Genomic DNA, 17,556 nt, shown 5'->3' on the forward strand with positions numbered 1-17,556 from the left:
CACAGCCCTAGTATTTACCAAGCCCCAAACAAAACAAAACCCCTTTAAAAAAAAAGTCATGTCTGGAATGTTAATTGTGTGCCTTGCAGACGACAGCTCATCTAGGATGCCAAGGGAACCATATTTATTTGTATTTAGAAGACTGGCTGACAAGATCTTTGTCATCTTGGGAAGAACAATCTGCCCTTCAGACAATCTGTTTCTGTTTCAGCTGTGGAGCAAGGGGAAAGGAAAAAAAAAAAGCACCAGCTTTCAGCCCATCTCAGCTAACACACTTAACAAGAGCCAGGATCATTTTCTCACCTGCCACAGAGCCTATTATTAAAACCCCACCCATGCTGGACGTCCCGGAAGTTTTTCGCTGACCCCGTTTTCCAGTTTGGATTGTGATCAATGCAGCAGCAAGTGGTCCATGAAAATGCGTCCTCCTTTTGACAACTGTGGATTATCAAGGATTCCTTCCGGTGATGAAAGTATTGCAAAGTATAGCTGCAAAATGTTTTGGAATCATTGGCAACGGTAAACTGCAGCCTTTGTGAAAAAGGTTTCTCCTGATTATCCAAACAGAATGGATTTGTAAAAGCCTACATAACTCAGATTGCACGCAACTATAATAATACCCAGGATTTATATGGTGCATTTGAAGTATTCAAAGCCCATACATCGTTCTTGAGCCATCTTGGCCATTAGTTCTGGAAAACTTGCTCCCTGGCTTTTAGGCCTTTTCCCACCTGACCTGGGAGGGCGGGGCCATGACTGACTCCAGCTGCAAAAGCTGAAGCTGCTGAAGAGGCCAGAGACCACCTTGGCTGTCTCTTAGTGCAGACTCAGGTCATCAAACCTGAGTTTCCACAGCCACCACCTGCCATGAACCTCCATTGAATGGATTGGCAGCAATAGCAGCAGATATGTTCTCTGCTTATAATATTTTATCCTCTTGTTAAATGTGCTTGTTGTGTATTAAATAAGATATTCTGGCAGCAGGGTAAAGTATTGCTATTGGTCAATTTGAAGTGTTCAATCACAATCCACAGCCTGATTGGGTCCCGCCGGAAAGTTTGAATATTATTGGTTCCCGCTAAAATGTATCTTTTCCCTCAGTCCCAATGTGTCTATAAATAGAGCTTTCCCTACCCCCTTTTCCCCAGTCTTGTCTAATCCCTACAATAAAGAGCTGTTTTCACTAAGACGTGTAGCTGGACTTCTTGCTACCAGAACCCACGACACAACATACTGGCGACGAAGGTGGGATCGAATTAGGCCGGCTGAGGGCTGCTGACCCTAGCGACCTGATTCTGGCGACAAGACTCCCTGTGACTGACAGGACAGATCAGTCCACTAAGATGGCTGCGTCACGGTTCATGGAACCATTTCATCCCGGAGCAACTGAGGCCTGGGATGCTTACCTCGAGCGCTTTGAATTCAGCGTGGCTGCAAAAGGGGTCACCGACGAGGAAAGGAAAAAGGCGTTGTTCCTGAGTTGCTGCGGGGCAGAGACCTTTGAGTTGGCTCGGGCAATTCTGGCCCCCACGACACTGCGGGAGGCATCGTTCGCGAGCATTACGGAACACCTCTCCAATCACCTTAATCCGACAGCGTCGAAGATGACATGGCGCATCGAATTCCACAAGAGGCAACAACGACCTGGAGAGACGGTAGCAGTTTTCCTCACCGAACTGAGGAAGCTGGCGAGACACTGCAAATTCGCCAACTTGGAGGAGGCCCTGCTGGATCGGTTTGTGTGCGGCCTTCGCAGCAGCAAGGGCCGCAGGCGGATTGCGGCAAAACAAGATATGGATCTGTCGACAGCGCTCCGTGAGGCCATTGCGACAGAAAGCGCTGAGAGAGAGGAGCAAGACCCGGACCAGCGAGCCGAAAAGAGAGCTGGAGCGTCAACCCACACCGTGGACGACCAGCATGTCAGCCCCAACCAAAGCCCTGTGCGGGGGATAGAGATGGTGCGACAGGAGAGCACAGCAAATAAAGGTCGGCAGGGGGTCTGCTCTGGCTGCGGCGGATCACATGAGAGAAGGAAGTGCCGGTTCCGAGAAGCTACGTGTCATGCTTGTGGGAAAACGGGACATATAGCCAGGGTCTGCAAGTCGAGTGGCACGTCGGGGTCCGCGAAATCAAGAGGTCAGAGGACATCCACAGCGACGCACCAACTCGACGATTGCAACTACCTCACGCAAATCGAGGGCAGAACTGTGCCATTTCCAGCCCAAGGGAAACCAGCTGTGCGGGTCCTAATCGAAGGGAAGCCGTGTAACATGGAGGTGGACTCCGGATCCGGATTCTCCATCGTATCGGAGGACACGGCCAGATCGTTATTTCCTAGAGGTAAGCTTCCGAGATTGGAGCCCTTCCCGGCTACTCTGCAATCCTATTCCGCTGGCCGCATAGACATTTTGGGAATGTGCGCAGTGAACGTACAGTTCCGCGAGAGGGAGGCCGTATTAAAGCTTGTGATCGCAAAAGGGAAGCGCACTAGCCTGCTGGGCACGGACTGGTTCCCGGCCTTAGGGTTGGGAATCTCAGGGCTCAACACGGTCCAGATAGCTCCGGAGACATTTAACACCCTGTACACGGAATTTGGGGAGCTATTTAATGGAGAGTTAGGATGTTATAAGGGGCCTCCAATTGACTTAGAACTGGACCCGGGGGTTGCGCCAATGCGCCTCAAACCCAGGCGGGTTCCATTTGCGCTACAGCCTAAAATAGAGGCTGAGTTGGAGAAGCTAATACAGCAAGGGGTGCTTTCACCAGTGGACTCTGCTAAATGGGAAACACCCATTGTCACACCCCTGAAGGCTAATGGGGAAATACGAATTTGTGCGGATTACAAATGTACGATTAATAAGGCCATCAGGGGCAACTCGTATCCAATTCCAGTAGTGTCTCAACTATTAGCGAAGCTGGCTGGGGGCAAGGTGTTTGCAAAGATTGACTTGGCACAGGCATACCAGCAGCTCCCAGTGACTCCAGCGTCCGCTGAAATCCAGACAATTGTGACGCACAAGGGTGCCTTTAAGGTGAATAGGCTGCAGTTTGGAGTCAGCGTGGCACCTGGCATATTTCAAAGTCTTATGGAGCGCCTGTTACGGGGCCTGCCAGGTGTCCTGCCGTATTTTGATGATGTGTTAATCGCGGGCAAGGATGCTCAAGAACTACTGGGACGCATCCAGACAGTCCTATGCAAATTCCGGGATGCGGGGTTGAAACTAAAGAAAGAGAAATGTAGTTTTGGGGTAGCAGCTGTGAACTTCTTAGGATACAGGATTGATGCTGCTGGCATCCACCCCATGGAAGACAAGGTTAAGGCTATCGCCGCAGCACCGACACCTAGTAACAAGGCTGAGCTGCAGTCCTTCTTGGGCCTCGTCAATTTCTATCACGCCTTTGTGCCACACAAGGCATCGATAGCCGAACCACTGCATCGGCTACTCCAAAAGAAGTGTGCATGGCGTTGGGGGCAACCGCAACAGAGAGCTTTTGAAACGCTGCGGGGCGTGCTGTCAAAGGAAAGTACACTTGCCCACTATGATGCTGCTAAACCACTGGTGCTGGCGTGTGATGCCTCACAATATGGCGTGGGGGCTGTCTTGAGTCACCGGGAGGCGGATGGGTCGGAGCGTCCAATCTCATTCTATTCCAGAACCTTGAGCCCCACAGAGCGGAACTATGCCCAGATTGATAAGGAGGCACTGGCTATAGTCACAGGAATCAAGAAGTTCCATGACTACGTGTACGGCCGCCATTTCACAATTCAAACGGACCACAAGCCTTTGCTGGGTTTGTTCAGCCCACATAAACAAACGCCTCAAATCTTGTCCCCACGCATGCTCCGATGGTCCATCTTTTTGAATGGATTTCAATACGAACTGTGTCATGTGAAGGGTAAGCTGTTGTGCCATGCGGACGCGCTGAGTCGTCTACCACTACCTGGAGCAGCCGACGACGACCCAGCCCCGGCCGAGCACGTCATGATGATGGAGACACTTCCCGGACCACCCGTGACGGCCGTCGACATCGCCGCAAGAACTAAAAGGGACCCCGTCCTCGCCCGTGTCCTTGTGTGGGTGGGGAGGGGATGGCCAAGTGGGACTCAGGAAGAGAAATTTAGACCTTTCATGGCAAGACAAAATGAGCTGTCCCTCCATAAGGGTTGCATATTGTGGGGCGATAGGGTGGTTATTCCAAGGTCTTTACAGAATGAGGTGTTGGACACATTACACATGGGTCATCCGGGCATGGTTCGGATGAAATCTTTAGCCAGGTGCTATGTGTGGTGGCCTGGCATGGACAAGGACATCGAACAATGGGTGCGCACCTGTCGAGCGTGCCAGGAGGTGCACCCAGAAATGCCCAGGGCACCAGTGCATTGGTGGGAGCGGGCTAAGAACCCGTGGAGCCGGCTCCATGTAGATTTTGCAGGGCCGTTTCAGGGAAAGGTGTTCTTAATTGTAGTAGACGCCTACTCGAAATGGCTGGAGGTCTCAATTGTTCCAAACATGTCCTCAGCTGCTGTAATCAGGGCCCTTCGCATTTTGTTTGCAACGCATGGGTTACCCGAGACCATAGTATCAGACAACGGGGCGGCTTTTGTGTCCCAAGAGTTCAGGGCATTCCTGGCCGATAATTTCATTAGAGGGGTCACTTCTGCTCCCTTTCATCCATCCTCGAACGGACAAGCCGAACGGATGGTGCGCACAGCCAAGGGTGCAATAGCGCGCCTCTTGGAAGGGGATTGGTCTGCTCGCATTGCAAGGATGTTGTTCCTGCAGCACACAACGCCGTGTGCATCCACAGGCAAGTCCCCAGCTGAATTATTAATGGGAAGGAGGTTAGCCACAATCCTAGACTATGTCCACCCTGACAAGGTGCCGGGCCGCGATACAAGAGAACCACCGGCTGCCGAGGGTGACAGAACCCGATACCTGTCGACAGAGGATTTGGTTTGGGTCCGGAACTATGCAAGGGGACCCGCATGGGTGCCGGGGGTGGTCACCCGACCCAGTGGGCCAGTGTCATATTTTGTGACGTTAGAGGATGGCAGAGTAATGCGCCGCCACATTGACCAGCTAAGGCGCCGGTTCCCAAGCAGGGTAAGCCCGAGGGGGGAGGAGCCGCGCACAACTCTGCCGGCGTCCGGTGAATCGCAGCAGTCTAGTCAGGATGACTCCGGGCCACAGGGGGTGGAGGGCTCCGAGAGTCAGGAAACCGAGATCACCACTGATGAACCTAGCCCAGAAATAACTAGTCAGCCTAGAGAGTCAGCTAGTGACGCAGCTCCAGCTGAGGTACCCGAGGTTATTGGAGAGAGAAGTCTGACCACGGATAGTCCAAGGAGTGACACACCGAGGGTTAGGCAATCCGGTAGGACTCGAAGACCTCCGCAATACTTGAAAGATTACGTGTATAGTCTCAACTAGGTGCGGGGGAGTGTTGTGTATTAAATAAGATATTCTGGCAGCAGGGTAAAGTATTGCTATTGGTCAATTTGAAGTGTTCAATCACAATCCACAGCCTGATTGGGTCCCGCCGGAAAGTTTGAATATTATTGGTTCCCGCTAAAATGTATCTTTTCCCTCAGTCCCAATGTGTCTATAAATAGAGCTTTCCCTACCCCCTTTTCCCCAGTCTTGTCTAATCCCTACAATAAAGAGCTGTTTTCACTAAGACGTGTAGCTGGACTTCTTGCTACCAGAACCCACGACACAACAGTGCTGTTTTTAGATGTGCATGTTATATTTGACTTCCTTTAGTAATGTTTTATTCTGATTACAGGTGGGTAGCCGTGTTGGTCTGCCATAGTCAAAACAAAGAATTTTTTATTTTGTTTTGCTACTGGAAAGAATTTTTTATTTTGTTTTATTCTGAAACGTTTAAGATAAAAAAAAAGTTTGGTTAACTTTGCTGAGTTTAAATGTGCATTCTGTAGTTGACCTCCTTTGCAATGTTCTGTTTTGAAATCTTTAAGATAATATTTTAATTTCCTGTTAATTATGTTGCTTTGAATGTATGCTTTATATTTGACTTTCTTCAGTAATGTTTTATTCTAGATTGTTTTATTTGATGTTTTAATGCAGTTTGTAAACAGCATTCAGTCTTATCTTGAAAATGTAACGTGCTATAGAAATGAAATGAATGAGAACAACAACAACAACAATTTTAGAAATTTGTACAGGAGCAATTTGAGGCAGGGAAGTATTTTTATCCCCTTATTGCATATGGAGATTCGTAAAAGGCTCTCTTCTCAAGGCCATAACTCACCTAGAAAATTTGGTCCCGAGCTGAGATTTAAGCCACAGACTGCCCAGCCCATGGTCTCCATTCTTAACCCCTATGGTTTAGGCTTCCTTTTAGTTGCTTTGAAAATTTGAAAAGGTTTTCAGTGGCTTTTTTTTAATGTTCTATGTCAGTATCTTTATCCCCAACAACAAAAATAACTCCTGAAGGATTCACTGCCCACTGTTTCAATGCTAAGCATCATGCCTCAAAACATATTTGGGGGAACACTCCATCTTTGTAAATTATAAATCTCCCTCCACTTCTGATTAATTCTCTTCCCTGTCATATGCAAGAACATAATTCTGAGCAGGAGCAAAAACTCACAAGCCATCACATAAAGGGTTAATTCAGACCCTACATAGAAATGAGAATTGCCTGTGCATTTCTACCAGATTGTCTGACACAGGCCTGATTTTAGACATTAGGCCCTGTGATATCACTCACTGGTGCTTTTTGGGGCGGGGCCACCACAGGTGGACGGATTTAGCTGCAGTGTTAATTCAGTACAACCTGGTTAAGTTGCAAGAAATAATGTTATCTATAAAAATAGAATTAGTGGTAGCGGCAATGCAGGGTTACGTCATTTATGGCTTGCTCTTGTCCATTTTAAGTAAGCACTGCATATAATTTCCAGAGGTTTTAAAGTTCTTTGCTACCATGGCCTTTCTTGCTTTTACTGCATATAATGCTCAGCAACATATTATTTACTGATTCATAGAATTTTAGGGCTTAAAGGGACCTTCGAGATCATGCAGTCGAGCTGCCCTACACAGTGCAGGAATCTTGAAACAACAGCATCCCTGGCAGAGGGCCATGGAGCCCCTGCTTAAATAGCTGCAGAAAAGCAGAACTTCCCACCACCTACTGATGCTGCACTGTCAAACACCTCTTCCGCTTAGAACGTTCCTCCTAATGATTAACCAAAATCTGCCTCCTTGCTTTTCCTTCTCATTAGTTCTAGCCCTGTACTCCAGTGAAGCCGAAAACAAGCCTTCTATATGACAACTCCTCATATATTTGGAGAGAGCTATTATGTTACATAAGTTTTACATCTTCTGTGTGCTCCATCAGTACGGATTTAATTTCTAAAGTCTTCTGAACCTCAACTTTCAGATTTCACCAGGGACTGCATCTCCTCAGGAGATACGAGTGTATATAAAGAATCGATTCCCTTCCTCCAGTGAGACCTTGGCTCCAGGAGGTCAATCAAGGTGTACTTCACACACAAGCAATTTCCTTTGCCTGAGATCCGCTTTGCCTGAAACGTCACCGGCTTGCAGCCTAATTGGTGGCCATGGGAGTTGCACAGTCCCTTAAAACCAACACAAATGCTAGCGTGACAGCCGACTGCAAAGTTACAGCAGCTAATCATGTCACAGAGACCTTAGAGAGGCATGTTCAGGAGGAGACTATCAGCCTCCTTCAAGAAAATAACAAGGCAGCTATGGTGGGAAGTGGAGGATATTTATTTCATCTTTGCCCTGCATTGAATAAAGCTAACAACCAGCAACCAAACAGGAGGAGGGTAGCATGAAAAAGACAAAACTGACCGAGGGAAGGCGGCAAAGCTTGCTCTTTACCCGTCAGTCCTGTTTTCTGGATAAGCTAAAGGGCACGTGCCAATTAATTCTCAGCAGGATCTCAACGATTGCTCTAAATCCAGGAATTAGAAGCTAAAGGCTAAACTCTGAAATGGCAGAGGAGCACAGCAGTAAACCATGAAACAATTCTTGATCCTCAACCTCAGAAGACCATCTCTTTACCATTCCACGTCCCTTCCTTCCATGCTGACAGTTCCTAGGGTTGTATTATAGTATCAGAGCCATGCCCTTTCGTGTCTGTTCTTCTAAATATGTCACCGAGTGCCTCTCATGCCCCAAACTCCCAATTAGTGCTCTGAAATACCTTGCTTAAAAACATGTCCTGTCATTTCAAGTGCACTTTGGTGTACCCTTCACCTCTAAAAGACATAAGACCCCACTGGAATAACAATCAAAGGCTAAAGGATTTGCTTTGAGAGTATTTCATTTCCAGACATTTAAAAGGAGGTTTTGTACCTACAGTGAATTTATGGCAGCTCTCTGAAGAGAATATATGTGGGAAATTGCAGTCAAATATAACTAGCAAGCTTAGGGCTAGCTAGTTACTGCATGAAGGCATTAAGATAACAGAATTGTATTCTTAGACTCAGCTAGGTCATGCCCCTCACCTGGAAGGAAGTTAAGTTTCCTTCTTTGTCCACTCTTTTTTACCATGTGAACTCACCATGCTTAGAGCTATTTCAGAATATTTTGTATCCCAAGATTTCTGCCTGTGTTTACTCATTGCTGCATGGAATGGCACATGAATCTAACCTTTGAACTCTGTAAGTAAAGCATTTAAACTTACTAAACAGTGTGGTCTGTTCATTGAGAGAGGGGTAGAAATGGGTGAGCACTGTCAATGGACTAAATGGGATATTAAAAGGTCTAACAACCTATATTCCTAATGCTTCACTGCCACTGCATATTTTGTGACTTTTAAACGCTGCTGGGGCTCTCTACCTGGAGAGTGCATTTAGCCCTGCACTTTGGATCTAGGGAACCAGCCAATTCTTTTATTAATTACACCACATGGGTGATCTATATGTAGTTTTCTCCCCACAGTATGCAAGTGATTGAGAAGTGGAATTTTGCACCACTCCTGAAATGCTTCTGAAGTGCCCTACAAATTACATGCCAAAAGAACTCCAGGTCATTTAAGATGGCTGTTCTCCACCCCTACAGGAGAAAATATTGTATGAATCATCAGTATGTGGGGGAACTCTTTACTCTTTGCAGCAATACCTGTTGGAACCACTTTTGCAAAGCCTCCCTGTGTACCAGGAGCTCAGAAGAAGAAGAAGAAGAAGAGGAGGAGGAGGAGGAGGAGGAGGAGGAGGAGGAGGAGTTTGGATTTGATATCCAGCTTTTCACTACCCAAAGGAGTCTCAAAGCGGCTAACATTCTCCTTTCCCTTCCTCCCCCACAACAAACACTCTGTGAGGTGAGTGGGACTGAGAGACTTCAGAGAAGTGTGACTAGCCCAAGGTCACCCAGCAGCTGCATGTGGAAGAGCGGAGACACGAACCCGGTTCCCCAGATTACGAGTCTACCACTCCTAACCACTACACCACACTGGCTCTGACAACAAGCAATGAGCTGGTTAGGATGAAATACGGTAACAGCCCATGGTTTACCAAGGCAAAGGAGATTTATAGAGTCCCCTTTCCATACTCTCCCTCCCCTCAAGAACTGCAATCCCATCATCGCTGCCTAGCTTCCAGTAAGCTACAGTGCATGCTTCTCCTGCAACCTAGGATGGGAAATGAAGAGGAAATCCTAGTTTCCCACCCAGGTTTTCAGGACAACTACAAAGCATACTCTGCTGTTGGAATAATATGGCAAATAGGCTTTTTGCCACAGACCGTGAAGAGAACTGCAACACACAAGGGAACGTATCACAACACATAAGAAGAGGAAGGTGTATGCAAGCCTTTGGATCCTTTAAGATTTATTCACCTAGCACCAAACCATGATTAAGTATTTTTGGAACCATCATACCTTGTTTTCATGATAACAAAACTGAGGATTGTTTGCATTGGGTTGACAGTATGACTCAAAGAAATAATATTTCCTTTCTGCTTACCACAGTGAACTAGGATTGAAAGGTATCCCAGAAAAAGGGTGAGAAGGTTAAAAAAAACTATCCCTGGCAATGTAACCTAATGCATGCCTATTCAGAAGTCTCACTGGGTCTTACTCCTAGGTAAGCATGTAATAGGATTATAACCAGCATGCATTTTGCATCCCTATCCCTAACATTTGTATTAAACCTCAATAAATGAAGCTGAATACCAGTGAATCAGAGGCTCGGGAAACTGGTGTTAACACAGAGATTTCCCCCCTTATATTAAAGCTATTTGTACTTGGATAGCGGTGAACCAGCATAGTTCTAGGAAGGCAACCATCTATTTTGAAATGTTAGCAACATCTTTCAATTCACAGTGAAGTCTGCTTTTGGGGACAAGTTGATTGTTTCTGGCAATAAAGAGCACATGCTTGGCATGTAGAATGTCCAAGGTTCATCCACTGGCATCTCCAGGTAAGACTGGAAAAGATTCCTAACTGTGGTCCTGGAAAGTGGCAGCCAATCAGCAGAGACAATACTTAGCAAGACGGACCAATGGTCTGACATGATATAAGACAACTTTCTATGCACCGAGCTAGCCTTAGTTAAGTCATTCTCTTTTAGCCTTTGTCCACCTCTATCACGTGGGGAGAAATATGTGTCTACATTACGGGACTTTCCAAGGATCAAAATATAATGCATTTGAAGGTGCTTTGAACAATCTAAAGTTCTGCAGAAATAGCTACTGTGACTGTACTCTATCTTCTTATATGCCCAAATCTGCCAACCTATATATCACAGGGAGAAGGGGAGGTTCAGTCACCTTTGGAGGTTGTTTTTGCCCTTTCGATATTTGATTCGAACCTCCTACATCTCTTAAAACACTTTTGTAGTTCCAAGGCTCACTGTGGAGATCCAGCTGTGGAACGTGTCTGTGTTACCCACATATCTGGACTATGGAGATCAGAAACATACCGGTAAATAAGACCCAACTGATCTCCAAAATTAGGGAAGCTTAAATATACTGCTAAGAATCATGAAGTTGCTCTTCACAGTTTGATGCATTCCAAGGGCTTTAAGGTTGCACTTCACCTCACAACTTGAAAAGTGTTCTGACCTTCCCAGTGGGCGAGAAGCAGCAGCGTGAGTGGAAATGTGCGTGTGCATGTTGTTTTCCCACCTGCCCAGATGAAATGTCCCTCTTCATTCCTTATGGGAGCAGAGTGGCTGCCATAGAAACCAGGAACGACATGCGACCTAACCATGTGGGGTGCTATTTTTCTGGAGCATCAGTTGGGTAAATTTAGTCATGTAAGTGAAAACCTTTGTTTTCGGAGGAGCAGCTAAAAAAAGCGCACAACCTTGATATAATTCAGTGGAATATGGATTAAGAAACAACAACTCAGACCCAGCATACACTATAAAAACCCCAGGCAAATAAAATGGCACCACAGCTGAAATGATTTCAGAACTGATGCCAGGTGAGCATCAACCAAGAAGGCATTTGTCTAACATCAAATGGAAACAGAGGGGGCAGATAACATGAGGAATGTTTCGGCAATGTGTGTGTAAGTGTAACACGATGGACTCCTTTTCTTCAACCTTGATCCAGTAGGTCTTTGTGATGGGGCCCAGTGAATGATCTGTTGAGTACCTGGCAGAAACTGCAGAGTTGCTGAACAAGCCAAGATGCTCTCCAGACCTCACCAACGTCTTAAATGAGAGACTGCTATGAGTCCCATCTAAGACTGGGATGTAAAGGAATATATGTCTATCAGACCCTGTAGTCATCAAGTCCAAATCTTTTCCTTGAAGCTGAACCCTCCAAATGAACCCCCATACCCAGTTCACTCCCCAGCAAGTCCTTGGGACCAAATTCAGGACAGTCATCAAGGTGTGTGTTTGTGTGGGGCACCCTAATATTTCAGACACCCTTGCACAGTTCGCAGGAATCCTTTGATGTCTGCTTAGAAACCCGACTCCGACACATTCACAGTGCCTCAGGCCCAGGCTCAATATTTTAAAAATCCCGATATTTATAATCCAGGGCTCATTCTCAACTGTCTTGCCACTTCCGAAGGCTTTGTAGTCAAATTTAGAGCCTTTGTGAAGAGATAACATCCTTCAGGAGCTTAATAACTCACACAGTAATGTACCCGTGAGGAAGTGCAACAGTAAATAACTCGTGCTACCCAAGCACTGCAATGGGGGCAGCTGCTCAGATTATTTGGTTAAGCCCCTGCCTTAGTGATTAATTGTTATTATTTTAGCTGTTTGAATGAGGAGTTCAGGGGAAAGTTGACCTGTGGGAGAACAGCAGCATTAGTACGCAAAAGCCTGTAGACTTGGCTGCATCCTAAATAAATAAATAAAAAGCAAACTGCTCCGATTCATTATGACTTTAAACAACAACCACATACCACGGATAGGCAGAACAGCAGAACGAGAAAGTGTGCTATTATTCAGTCTTCAGTTAACCAAGTGTTTAGTCACAGGAGCTGGTGTTACCTTGAACAAATCATTCAAGATGCACACTGGGATAGCTCAGTTGGTTAGAGCATAGTGCTGATAACGCCAAGGTTGCAGGTTCGATCCCCATATGGGACAGCTGCATATTCCGGCATTGCAGGGGGTTGGACTAGATGATCCTCAGGGTCCCTTCCAACTCGACAGTTCTACGATGCTATGATACTTAATTGCTAGGTTGATAAATAGAACAGTGTTTACTGATAGTGGCTTAATCCAAAGCTCTGTGACCCTTAGATTGGGGGGGGGAATGACTGCCCCCATGCATAAATGTAAACCCATTTCTGTATACATTATGCATATTTGAGGAGACATGTATAAGTCTTATGTATTTAGTTCTCCCGCTTCACTCTTTTGCATAATTTATTTGCCAACTTGGACAGCTTTAAACAAGGACTAGACAAAGAAGCGAGAAAACCGAGAGATCAAAAAAGTCTACACAGTGTTGGTTTGCTACATTAAAATAAATAAGTTGTAATGAGGTATTTCATCTGCTACTTTTATCATTCCAGCACTGTATGAACAAGGCCCATCTCCAAATAAAATTATTTTGGCAATTATATTTAACAGCATTCCTTTTGCTTGCAAATTTCAACATCATTGCATTCTCCCAAGCTTTCCTCAGTCGTTCTGTGAAGTGTTGGAGGGTCCTTATTCTAAGACCCTGCTTCTAAGATTATAGCAGAAAATGCCTATATGCTTATTAGTATATCTTTCTAACCATGAGAACTAGAAATCTGCTGTCTTTTGAAAGCAATTGTCTTTAGAAAGCAATTCTAATACCGCATTGTGGATCTTTTTTTTGGCAGCTTCCAAAGAACTACTTTCCAGTGAAGAGTTGCTCATGAATGAGCCTGAGGTTTTTGGCCAAGTAAGCCAAAACTGCCCCAAAAAAATTGTGCAAGAAGGTTGGAAAAAGTCAATGATGAAAGAACCCTGAGTTGCAAACTGCTTTTTAGGATGCTGCAGTGTCTGATCAAAACCCAGTCACCCAATTTGAACTGAGAGGGTTAAGGGCATTTCCAAGGTCACATTTATTTGCTTAACTTCCAATGCACAGATTGTATTTTTTGTTGCAGTTTTCTATACCTGAGATTCCCACACTATCACGACCACGAAGTGCCACCCAAAATATCATGGATGGATTAAAAATCATGGATATCAGTAAAGGCCAGATGTTGTGTTTCTTCATTCCTTTTTGGTGGCCTTTCAGCCATAATGCTCAAAGCAGAACAGGAAACTGACTTTGTGTTTCATGTTAAGGGGGATATGAGTTGAGCAGTACTGTGCACATTCACCAGGCCTCAAGGAGAATGTGTACATAATCCTTCCATGAAGAGGGAATTGTGCACATTTCCCAGGCAATAGAGATAATCTTCAGCACACCTTGAAAAATGTGTATATATAGACTGAATTTTGTTCATTCTTTTTTAATCAATAAATACTTTCTTTTCTTTTTTCATTTATGCATTTTACATGTCTTAGTACATCAGTCATTGTCATTATCTTACAGTCTTTGACTTCCACACACACCCCTCTGCGGGGTCTTAATTAGTCCTTGTTAAGCTGCATCTCCTTAATAACCACCCTTCTTCTGCTTATTTCAACTGCTGCTCATATATCTAACCCCCGTTGAAAAGTTATCTGATTGTTATAGTTATTTAAATATTTGCCAAAGTATTCCCACTCTTCTTTTATGTCTGACTCATCCTGATTCCTTATCTTTACAGTCAACATTGCTAGCTCTGCGTATTCTATTAGCTTATTTTGCCAGTCTATTTTTGTGGAACTGTTTTTGTCCTTCCACATTGGGCATAAGTTATTCTAGCCACTGTTATTGTGTAGAGGAAAAGACTAAGTACTTTCTTGGGTATTTCCCCCTCTACTATACACAATACGAATATCTCTGGTTTCTTGGGAAATGAGACCCTGAACCTCTTTTCAAGTATTGAGTATATCTTCTCCCAATACTCTTTGGCTTTCTTACAGCCCCACCACAAGTGTATAAATGTCCCTTCAATCTCTTCACATTTCCAACATAAATTGGTTTCCTTTTTATACATTTTTACAAGTTTACTAGGCGTGAGGTACCATCTATATATCACCTTTTGTGGGTTCTCTTTTAGGGTATAGCATGCCGGGAAGTTTATTGTGGTTTTCCACAGTTTTCCCCCAAGAGGCCATATTGATGTTGTGTCCTAGGTCAACTGCCCATTGGATCATAGAGGCCTTTGTCATTTATTCCTTAGTCTCCCCACTCTAATAAGATTTTTATAAATTTTTGAAACAAGCTTTTATTTGTTGCCCAATAAGGCTTTTTTGAGTTCTGAGTTTTCCTCAGAAAATCCTCTTTGTCTTTCCCGAATATCTCATTTAATTGGAAATACTGGACCCAGTCTTTAATCCAGTTTTGTATGCCTTCCCTCTCTTTTAAATTTGATTTCCCTGATTTGAATTCTGTAATATCTTTATGGGTACCACAATCTCCTTTAATGTTGGTCTTCTTTACTGATAGCGCTTCTATAGGTGATAACCATTGAGCATTTTCCTTTCTAAAAGGTCTTTTATACCTTATCCGAACAAATTTTGTTCATTCTCTGGGCATTAACCATATTCCCTAACAGGCCTTGGGAAATGTGTGTATCCTGGCGAGCTTTTCACCACCCCCAGCTGTTCCCCAGTCAGCAGCACAAGGGGGTAGGTCACAGCAAGAAGAAAGTGTTAAACCTTCACTCCCCCTCCCCTGCCACCTCCTGTGCTGCTCTTACACTTAGGAAAAATCTTAATAGGAGCATGGGGAGATGGTAACTGTAGCCCATGACATCTGGAGGGCAGCATGATGGCTAACCTTGGAGTAGACAATATGGGGGGTGAAATAAACTAATAGTCCAAGGCAGGTCTGTCTATCCTTGGTTCCTATCCTAGGAGGTGTAAGGTTTGCTTACAGCATTGCTAAAAATACACAAAGATTGCATTTTCTAATACCGGTAATTGTTTTTTTTTAAAAAAAGTTAGATTTGATATATCCATCGTCCACCTAAAGCAACTAAGAGTAAAACTCTCTCTCTATATATATATTTAACTGTATTTAGCTGGCCCAAGACATTTTGGCACCTGAAGTGAACCACAAAAATGACACCTCTCTCCCCACCAGGGAAGAAAGTGGGAGTCAAGATCTACATCTCAAACAAGGGGAGGAAATTAAGGTGTGCATTGGGATCTGCTGCCCCTGTGGATCCTGCCGCTCGAGGTGGTCCCCTCACCTTGCCTCATGGCCGGGCCGGGCCCTGCACAATTTATTTGGCAGGAATTGCTTCTGCGGATTGCGCGGTAAAAGACTCGTCTGGGGAAACGCAGTGCAATTAGGCAGAACAAGGACTACAACCAGCTCTGAGTTCTGCTGAGTTCACCAGCATGTGGTGTCCTCCTCCACAGTCTACGTCACCATGCATATTTTCCTTTGCCCTCCGAGGCGGAGTAACATCCCTTTGGGCAGCAGCACACAGGAACAGGAATTACATGGGAACTTTTGCCACTCAGCTGGAGCCTGAAGAGCATGAAAGGGGATGAAGCTAAAGGGGAGAGCCATTTGACAAGGTCAATAATATTAAGGACCAGTTCTTTATATGGATGGGGGATAACTTATGAGCAAGCGCGAGTCTTTACACAGACAATGGAGATGGTTGTTTTTAAGTGCTTTCCCTTGCAGTTCAGAGTAACACAGCCTCCCAAAGCAGTTCCTCCTACCTTTGTTTTCCAGCTTGAGTTCCTCTGCTAGTAAGCTGTCCTGTCTATTGCCAAGTACAAATGCCAAGAAAGAGAGGATCATGGCATCCAGGATTCCAATTATGGCGAGAATGTATGCCCAGCGGATTGAACAAGCCCCCAATGTGTACTTGTCCGTCTTTTCACCACACATCCGTTTCACTTCTTTTGCGTCCCAGCCATCAGGATAAATCATACAGCCCAGGACAAGACAGGCAGCTGGGAAAAGAAAGAAAGAAAGAAGGAGGAATAAAGAGAATGGCAGAACAATCACATGGCTGAATTTTATATCTCACAACTATTCCCATACTTAGTTACTAAAATGTCTTTACTTTGCGATGCAAAACTTCGTAACCTGCAGAAAATTATGATGCTGCTCAGAAAGTTGAAGTTTTATGAACTTTTTGGGGGGTTGGTGGGTGGGAAACCTGCACCCTTAACAACTTCTTTTGCTTATTCTCAGACTTTTGGGGAAGAGTTGGGGCTGCAAGACAAGCAGGGAAATCGATACATTCATTCATAACACAGAGCAAATCAACATACTGTGAATATAAAGTCTGTGGAGCAAATAAAGAGATCCACCTTATATCCAAATACTGTAGTATCTGTATTGTGCTAATGTAAGTTTTCAACCATATACAAAAACACCAACAAATATTATGAATCTCTGGTAAAACATCCATTTAACAAGTAGTCTTTTTCAAGTTCTTACTGATGAATGAAAGCTTCCAACTCCTTGCAGCGGCGGGGGAGTTTCTAATCAGAGTCCAACCTGAATGATGAAATGCACTAAGATTTCCAGGATAGTTTTGTCTTGCAGTTCTTCCAACTTCATTAATCTTCTTCTATAAGAAAATTACTTCTGGTTTCCAACTCCCCTCCAGTATAGAAAACAAGCCGTCGGAAATGTCACTGGCCCAAGCAAAGACTCTTTCCTTTCCCTACCACTTCCCTCTTGATTCATGAACCACCCGCAGACTGATGGACTGATGCATCCTAAAAGCATGTCATAGATTTGCCTCAAGTCGCTTTGTACCTTGCTTGCTTAACTCTTCCCTGCTTTCTGTTTCCATAAGCAGACCCAACAACTGAGTCAAGCCAACTTCACTTGAACAAACTCACAGAGGTGATGCCTGACATTTCTGAAAGGCCTTTCCACAGCAATTCTAGCCTGTTATAATCTTGTCATCCACATTTTTGTCTCTTGCATATACAGTGGTACCTCGGGTTACATACGCTTCAGGTTACATACGCTTCAGGTTACATACTCCGCTAACCCAGAAATAACGCTTCAGGTTAAGAACTTTGCTTCAGGATAAGAACAGA

The 17,556-nt window shown here is 44.8% G+C and overlaps 1 protein-coding gene across 1 annotated transcript in view; it reads right to left on the minus strand.

Moving 5' to 3' along the window:
* Positions 1-17,556, minus strand: part of LHFPL3 (LHFPL tetraspan subfamily member 3) — a 237,325-nt gene that overhangs the window by 60,450 nt on the left and 159,319 nt on the right. Inside the window, exon 2 of the mRNA XM_033163535.1 lies at positions 16,213-16,449. Within this exon, the coding sequence (XP_033019426.1) occupies positions 16,213-16,449 (237 nt within the window). The remainder of the gene's footprint in view (positions 1-16,212; positions 16,450-17,556) is intronic.

This window comes from Lacerta agilis, chromosome 10, assembly GCF_009819535.1.
Source record: "Lacerta agilis isolate rLacAgi1 chromosome 10, rLacAgi1.pri, whole genome shotgun sequence".
Lineage (NCBI taxonomy): Eukaryota > Metazoa > Chordata > Lepidosauria > Squamata > Lacertidae > Lacerta > Lacerta agilis.